General features: G+C 29.5%; 1 protein-coding gene across 1 annotated transcript; it reads left to right on the top strand.

The window, feature by feature from the left end:
• The first annotated feature begins 707 nt into the window (after window positions 1-707).
• Window positions 708-8,422, top strand: m-cup (ankyrin repeat protein mann-cup). The gene has a single exon (XM_035370709.2). The coding sequence runs from the start codon at window positions 838-840 to the stop codon at window positions 2,764-2,766; it is 1,929 nt and encodes a 642-aa protein (XP_035226600.2). The 5' UTR covers window positions 708-837; the 3' UTR covers window positions 2,767-8,422.
• The last annotated feature ends 1,102 nt before the right edge of the window (window positions 8,423-9,524 follow it).

Raw genomic sequence — 9,524 nt, 5'->3', positions numbered from 1 at the left:
CAAGCCCTAAGTATAACTCTAGCTTGGATTAAACGAAAGAAAAATGTTACGCAGTTCAGGTGATCCAAATTAAAAAGGCTAAGTAGTATGGCTATTAAAAACGTATTTTTGTAACAAAACTAATGAACTGTTGTGAGCTTTTAATTTTATTTTAAGGAAATTTTAAAAACTGAAGACATGAAAAATAAAATAAAAAAAATAACTGCATAATCTTTGCTACAATGAAGTATAGTAAAAATAAATAAATAAATATATAAATAAAATAAAAAAATTTCGTGATCTAACGTAGACAACATAGTTATCCGGATTTTTTAGTATACAAATGAGTTATTGCCTCAGGTTATACAGATGTTTCAAGTTCTACTAAAATGGGAATTTAAAAAATGATATCAGTAGCGGTTCCTTCAGATTTTCATAAAAAAAGTCAACTGAATTGAAAATAAGAAATCAGTATAATAAATAACGCCAAAAATGTTATAAATTATAAATATAATAATAAATAATGCGAAAAGTTTATTTTTCGTATAACGAGCTAAACTAAACGAACATAAGTATATTCACAGAAAAAAACTGAAGAGAAATCTAGTAACTACCCCACTAGATTGCGCTGCCTGTGAGCATGCGCATTTCAACTGTATGACGCATTATGCTGACTTTCGGGAGGTCCAATAGGATTTGACTTCCGCTTCAAATATGGCAGATGATGTCGGCTATTTTCTCGTAGAATAAGAACTCAGATCGCCGAGTGTTGCAGTAGGAGTCTCTGCGTGAAGTCGATATGAGGGGTATGTGATGTGAAGCGGATGCTGCGCGCTGGAAACCGTTAAATAACCCAGAATGTGGATTACTGGTAAAAGTGATCTTTCATCTCAAAAAGAATTGGCATTTGATGAACTGTACACACAATGCCGATTAGCAGCACCTGGTGCACGGCTTTCTTATTCAATTAGGAACAGACTTGAACGTTTTAGTAGAGAAGACAGACGAGAAATAGTTTCGAGAGTGCGGGAAGGCTGCGCACCTTTATTTGTGGCTTGCAAAAAAGGCAATGTTGAAATTGTAGAATACCTCATCGAAGAATGCGACGCAGATGTGGAGCAGCGGGGTATGTATGAGGTGCCGGATGACAGGTCTATACATTTTGTGACACCTTTGTGGTGTGCATCTGTAGCTGGAAAACAGAATGTTGTTAAATGTTTAGTAGAACATGGTGCTGACGTAAATAGTGTATCGGATACCGGATCAACTCCTGTCAGATCAGCCTGTTTCATGACTCATTATGAAATAGTTGTGTATTTAGTATTAAACAATGCAGATATATTGAAGCCAAATTATAATGGAGGTACTTGCTTAATCAACTCTGTTCAAAGTGTACCTTTATGTGAATTCCTCATAGAACACGGGGCTGAAGTAAATGCTCAAGATATACAGTTCAAAACCGCACTACATTATGCAATTCAGGAACATCGTTTTGAAACTACAAAACTTCTACTGGAGAATGGAGCCGATCCCCTGATAAAAAGTCGCTATGGAGATGATGCTCTACAAACTGCATGCTTAAAAAGTGCCACACATGTATTTGATTACTTGTGTGAAAAGTATTCCTACAGTACAGAACGTATTGCCGAAGCCCACGAGCTTATGGGCACTACCTTTCTTGAAGAACACCATGATCTGCGAAAGGCTCTGCACCATTGGCGAACAGCACTAGAACTGAGGTATAATAATCCATATGGAAGAATAGAAAAAAGAAAGATTGCAAGAAAAGCACCTTACTTGTTTGCAACAGAATTTAATTCTATTGAGGAGCTTGAAAATTTGGCACTAGATTTGGATGCCATGCGAATACAGTCTTTGCTAGTATGCGAGAGGATTTTAGGTCCCTTGCATAGAGATATGATATTTCGATTAATGTACCGTGGAGCAGCATATGCTGATAGTCTTCAGTACCAACGGTGCATTGATCTCTGGAGATATGCTCTAGATTTACGTATACAAAAAGACAGTCTTTTGCATGGAGAAGTGAGCTTTGCAGCTCAAGCATTGGTTGGTGTCTTCCTTGATTTGCACGAAAAGCATAATGCTGGTTTGTTACGTGAACAGGTACAATTCACTGATGTGTTTGAATCTATTAAACTCTTAGTGTATAGATTTGAATCATCTAAATGTCTTTTAAATGCAAGACCTATTTTTAAGAAACACCAGGACAATTTTGACAAAATATTAAAGGTCTTGACACATTTATTTTATGTACTATATGTCATTCCGAAAACTCCACAAGAAGTTCATGACATGAAGCAAATAATAAGGGATGTGCTGAAAATTGAACCTCGTACTACTAGTGGTGATACCCTTTTGCATCTTGTTTCCTCTAAATCTAATACAATGAAAACAAGTACTTTTCTTGAAGATCCGCATGCAGCTATATTTCCTGATGAGGGACTGGCAGAACTGTTGTTACAATGTGGTGCAAATGTGGAAGCTGTGAATTTTAACTTGAGCACTCCTTTGCATATAGCTGCCCTTCCTTTAAATTATCATCCTGCAGTTATAGAAGTCCTGTTACGGTATGGAGCTCATATCGATCGCAGGAATGGTAGTGGTAATCATCCTCATGATATGCTACAAAATATAACAGAATGTACTATAAACCATCTGCAGTATATAACTTTAAAATGTCTAGCTGCTCGAAAAGTAATAGAAAAGCAAATTATTTATGTTGGTGAAGTTCCTGTTGACTTAGAAGGATTTATTAGAATACATTGAATGAATTCTTGTATTGGCTCAATTTTTTTTTTAAATCAAACGTGTTCACATAAGGTTTAAGTACAAAATGAAAAGTTGTAAATGTGTGCAGTCAAATTTATGTTGCCATTCCCTTATTACATACTAGGTAAAATTTTCTCAAAAGTAAGTAACAAATCATTATATTAAATGCGACTAAAAATAATTCGTAAATAATATATTCTAAGTGTTATTTTACCAAATGTTGCATGTGCTAAAATGTGAAACATGCTTTTAAAGCATTTTTAGCTGATACATATTTACCTGTGTTTAGAATATATTAGATTTTTATTTTAATAACTAGGAAATTATTGTCAAATATTTTTTTAGTGTTCTTAGCTTGCTGTATTGAAATTGTGATTAATAACTTGTTTATTGACATTGTGCTTACATTTAAAAAATTGGATCTTGTATACATGTCTTTTCATGGCAATTAATCAGCACATTCTAAGGGATTATCTGACTATGGCAAAGCACACTAGAGCTACTTCCCTTAGAGAAGAAATGTCTTTGTGGAGGACTTTCTAAGGGAAACTGAACTGTAGTCATGTTACTTCATGGGGACAAAACGACTATGCAGCCAGACAGTTCGTTGGAATTTGAACATAAGTCAAACTGCCCACTTTCAGGCCACTCATTAGTCATTACTGTCTAATAAATTCTGGTCAAATCATATTTTTTCTCCCACAATGACCAAATATTTTGTTAATTGCATTAATTCTTTAGTCTATAAGAAATTATCATTTGTGAAACAGAGTGAGAAATTATATTTAATGAAGGAATCTTTTATCATACATGATTTTTAAGTAAAATTTATATAATTATTATAACTAAATTTTAGTCAATAATTCATATTTTACAGATTAACATAACTTTTGTATGCTGTTTATCATGAAGAAGTAAGTTTTATCTAAAGCAGTGCAGTTTATAGTTTTTTTAACAAGTTAAAAAGCTGTTTATTGTCTGAAAAGCTTTATGGTAATGGTAAGGGAAATTGGAAACATATAATTGCTATAAAGAATGAAAATACCCAAGGTGGGCTTGTGAAAGAAGATAATTGTACATTTTTAAGCTTTTGGAAATGAATTTAAATCTCTTTGCTATTCTGTAAGTGTTGTTGTTTATTATTCTTTTATGTAATATATTTTATTTTTATGACGAGGCATATTTTATGTAGGTGCCAAAATTGAAAATTATAATGCATAGATTTTAGTTTGCTGCAATGGAATTTTATTATACATGAAATTATGAATACAATATAAATTTTACAGTATTTCTTTGATTTATGTATTGTAGTACATATTACACCATTACTTGAAATGCAGTGTTGTAAAAAATAATTTTAATAAAATCAGAACTCTTTGCCGGTCAACAACATTAAAGATCTCATAAACTGGAAAATGGTAGATATTGACGTAATAATTTATATTTGTGATATAATATTCAGGGTGTAAAATAAAGTTAAAAGCTTTCCTTCATTTTAAATAAATACATGACATATTTTAGACTAAAGTTGTAAGCAGAGATGAAAAGTGACTTACCACCATGATATAGCTGTATAAATTTCTGTTATATTTTATATCAATTTAATGCTGCGTATTGATGCATATTTTGTTTAATTTGGTCTGTCTAATGAAAGTGGGAAAAATTGTATCATCATGTAATTGTTTCTTTCAGAATATGTGATGCTTAAAATATTTGGCTAAAATGTACTGCTTGTTTATTCATTTTATTTTAATTCTTTCATATTTGTGTTAATGGGAGTAAACATAGCCTTAACTGCATTTCAACTTAGTTTTGTGTTTGAACATTTAATCTGTAAAAATACTGTGATTGTTAGAATTACAAGCATATTAGTCTTTATATTTAAGTAATAGATATATTTTATTAGAAGTGGCAGCAAAAATTGCGCAGAAAATTTTTAAAGTCTGCTAGTATGAACATCCGTTTAGAGAAAAATTAATTCATAAAAATTGGATCATAGCAATTAATTCATAGATATTGGAATAAATTAATAAAATAAGATAAATTTCTTTTATTTCAAGTTAATGATTTACTGCATTAAATATAACTGTTTAATAAACTATTTTTAATGTGACTGATTGAATGACTTTTGTGATCCTCTGTAAACAAAGTAATTGTTACTCAAAAACTAATTTACATAACTTATTTTTCCATCAGAGTATTAAATACGAAAATTTTGTAGTGTTATTTAAAAATGTTGTAATTGAAACTATGAAAGTATCTAGTTAAAAATTTAATTCTTAAACTTATCAGTATATGTATACAAATATGAAAAAGAAAATGTGCATTCAACTTGTTTATCCTACAAGAACCATTGAAGTTAATTTTGCTCATTAAAAGCCAACATTTTCCAATAAAAACACCGAATTTTATTTGCACTAGGCAGAAAACAGTCTCATGTAACTGAAGTGTATTGTACTTTGTTGTATATTTTGCTCTTCTGGTATTTAAATATTAAACACCAATGAAATATAAATAATCATCAGGATAGGTTTGAAAAATGCATATTTTTATGTTAATTTATGTATTTCAAATATTTTTACTGTGGGACTAGAATTGTATGCCTTTTAAATGCATTTTAATGCTTTTCTAATCTTATCTCTAAATTTCTTTGTATAGTAAATGATTTTCCATGTATTATCTTTTATATTGTTGATAATTTTTTTTTTTTTTTTTTATGATGATGATCATAGTCATAAGGTTCCTTAAATACAAAAGCAAGCCTATACATGTTCTTTCAAATCAAAATTTTTAATTTTACTTTTTAAATATATTGAAATAGTTTTATTGTAGATTCTTTGCTATTTTGTATTTTAAAATGGATGATTTAGAAACAGTTCTAGTACCTTTTCTTTTCTTTCTTTCTTTTCTTTTCTTTTTTTTTTTTTTTTTTTTGTTTTTTTTTTTGTTTGTTTGATTGTTTGTTTACAAGCACAGAGTCTGAAAAGTTTAGAAATGTATAATAATATGACCATGTTATATTATACATGGTTAAAGATGCAAAGCTTAAGTATTTGATCATTGAAGGAAAGCATATTTAAGAGTGATATATTTTGCTTAGTTTTTATTGTAGCCAAATAAGTCATTAATTTTTTATTGTGATTGTTGTACTAAAATTTATGTGATAAGTCATGTTCACATGTGTAATAATATTCATTAAAAATCTATATACTCTTAAATATAAACCTTGTTTTTTAATAACAGTATTTTATGCATCATTTACACGTGTAGATTATTAAAAATATTAAATGAATAATGTTGAAATTTGTTATATATATTATGTATCCACTGATATACCCTATATAGAATTAACATCATAACAATATTGTATAGCTTCTTGTGTAACAGATTTTCAATATTCATTGACATAACAAAATATTTCACTTGTTATATAGAAGAAACATATATTTTTCCCATATGCAAAAGAATATTTTTCTTCCCTGTAGATAAAACTCCTTTTCAATGCATAAATCATGTAATCTGTCACTTCTAGAAAAAGTACATACTATGCTAATACATGTTAAAATAAATGCAAAGTGTAAATTATAGTAAACACAGACATATCGAAAGATTCTCCTACTTTTTTTGTTTATGGCTAAAGGAAATAATTTAAAAATTATCACATATGTTCTTGAGAATCTAATTATAAAATTTTCATTTGTATAACCACCATCTGTGAATATGAGAAATTCATTATGAAAATATAAGATATGTATTATGGAAGGTTGATGCTATGATTAGGTAAACCTAGGCAGTCATCTAAGAGCATCAAGATATTCATTTAAAAAAAGGGAAATTATTTTGAGCATCAAGATATTCATTTAAAAAAAGGGAAATTATTTTGACTTTTTAAATTTTAGCAAAATATTTTAAATATAGTATTAAATTAATGTTATTTGTATTTTATAAATATATTTAGTAACTTATTCACCATATACCTACGAATTCTAATAAATATCCCTAGCTTTGATTTAACCCTCTGTGATTAAGGAAATTCTGCTTAATATAATTAATTACAGGGCAGATGTGGAAGATCTGCTATGTATATGCATCAGTTGTCTACATTTGGCACAAATGGCTAACGTTAATTATGTGTTATATGAGTTTAATAATGTGTATGTATGTGTATTTAAAGCTAGGGATGTCTAGTGCCCAAAATCTTGGTATTTTCCCTTTCCATCCTAAAAATTGTAAAATACTTGTTGTAAATCTTTCTGGTGTATATCATTTTAAAATTAATAGATATTGCAATTTTTATGACACAGGAGACATATGTACTAGAATAAAACAAAGAAAAAAAAATTGAGGTGGTATTTAAACCACAACTTTTATGAGCCCATAATTATACAGCCATGCTATATCCCTATTTGAAAAATAAACTGCATTTTTATTCTAACATCAGTAACACAAACTTATTCTTTTGGCATCTGCCTTTTGAAATCTGGCTTGCTATCATCATTTTTTCTATTGCATGTTATACTGCCAATATGATATATGTTTGTAATTATCAAATAGAAAATTTGTCCAGCTTGTGGCTTGCATTGTTTTATTATGTTTAGCATTTTATAAATTATATAAAAAATATATTTGTGAGTATTCGCTATTCATTTTATAAAAATCTGCCAACTTTGTCATCTATATCACACTCTAAAATTTTTGCATACTCAAATGCAGTAAAACTTCACAAACTTAACTGCATATTGTTTCAGGTGGTTTTTGATTTTCTGTAGAACTGTTTATCTAAATGAAGTGATGTACAGTACCTAGATTTGTTTGTATTCTAAAATATATTCCTTACTTTGGAAGCTAAGCTTGTACTAGGCACTTTTCTGCTTGATAGGCATACACAGTTGCACTGGCCCTATTGATGGGTAATCACCAGAGAAGTTTCGGACATTGTGCATATGTAATATGTCATCATTTATATTGTAAACATACATATAAATAGGTAAATCTGAGAATACTGTATTTTCTTTTACTTTTGGATATCAGGATTCTTGGTATTATTGCTGTCATTGTATATCTGCGTAATAATTGATATTTTTCATTAAATTTCTTAATATGAAATTAGGATTTTGAAAAGGCATGAGATTATGCATATCGTGGATTCTATTCACAAATTTTTGTAGTGGTTAGTTGTACATTACAGATGCTTAAGATCAATTCTTTCAGTCAGAAATAGAGCTGCAATAACCACTAAGCAATCTAAGCATGTACTTCAGGGCATCAAGATAAGGGGGCACCATAAATAGTCCTTAGGTGTTCAGGAAAGGGGACACCAGTTTTAGTTAAACTAAAACTGAGAGAGAGAAGGAATGAAGAAAAAAGATAATGTGTAAAAAATATGTGAGGGCACCAAAATCTGTTAAGTGCTATTAAGGCTATGAAGGCTTTAATCAAAACTATATTTTAACATACTCCTGCCGTAATATTTTATGTATTTCATTATTTTGGTTTATTTATATCTTCCGAACAACAGTAAAAATGTAAGGAAAAAATTCCCTAATGTTTGTATATTTGTGTCTGTGTGTATGACATGATTTGGTTTTTGAAGTTAGAGATAATTAATGTTTTGTCAGTAAAATATTAAATGGGCTGTCTGTTTTCCCCCCTTCTAAGTTATCTTAGTAATTTTATTAAAATAGCAAAGCTAACATTAAGAAACAAATACAACACGTCTGCTGTACCTTACTGCTTATTTGTTTTATGAAAGACTGATCATAAAATCCAAATGTGTATTGAAAAAAGATAGTTTGGATTTAATATGGTCTAAATATTTCCTAAACATGTGGTAGTACATTAAAGTTGTTTGTACAGTCAAGAGTGTGAAACTTAACACCTTTGGTATTTTTTTTTTTTTTTTCATTGGAGAGTAACTTGTAATTTGCTTTTGATTACTCTTCAAAGTTAAATATTCTGTTGAATGAAATCGATGACGTTGCATATCATTTATATGAAATTATTAAATTTTCCATAATCATACCTTATTGTCATCTTGATTTCACAATCTCGATATGGGCAGAATGAAAATAAACACAAATCCTATTAGATTGAAATCATGCTTGCTTTATAATGACCTTAATTAAGGACAAGCTCCTTGATTTCTGGTTTTTAGGTGTCCAGATAGATAGTTTGAGATTTTAGTTAGAAATGGTTATAAATTAGTCATTAAATTAATGATTTTACATTAATCACTTTTAAAATTGTTAAAATGGAATTTCTCAAAATTGCATTAAAAATATTCACATTTGATACTATGTTTGCATTTAAGGAAATGTGCCAAAACCGCAGTTATCTAATGTAAAACATTATTCGGTTTAATATTCCTTACCACGACTATACGATGTGTTGCGGGTTGTTCCTATGATGTGTCCATTAAAAGAAGCTATGTAGGATGTGCAGTGGAGCGGAAATGACGTAGCTGTATTCATAACGGGTTCTTGGGAATTTGCCGCGTATTTGATGAATAGAAATAGGAGAGTTCAGATAAAAGACTCTCAAGCTGGAATTTTTTTTTTTATTTTTTTTTTTTTAACTTAAACAAATTGTATAGCAGTTTCCTTTGAAAAATCATTGAAGCCAAGAATGAAATTCATTAAAAACCACGCTACTAAATAAATAGTTTTTAATGGAAGAAAGGAACTTTGAAAAAATGAAATGTAGTATTATTAAGCACTTATTTTTCGACTAGATAGTCACATAGGTAAAGCCATCTG

The sequence above is a fragment of the Stegodyphus dumicola genome, chromosome 3, assembly GCF_044657685.1.
Source record: "Stegodyphus dumicola isolate Sdum_Otavi_A_Nest chromosome 3, ASM4465768v1".
Classification (NCBI taxonomy): Eukaryota; Metazoa; Arthropoda; class Arachnida; order Araneae; family Eresidae; genus Stegodyphus; species Stegodyphus dumicola.
The sequence above is the reverse complement of the archived record's forward strand: the minus strand, read 5'-3'. Positions and strand labels throughout refer to the sequence as shown.

Bases quoted from the DNA above. Each gene is read 5' to 3' on its own strand.
- m-cup (XM_035370709.2), top strand. From the start codon at position 838: ATGTGGATTACTGGTAAAAGTGATCTTTCATCTCAAAAAGAATTGGCA.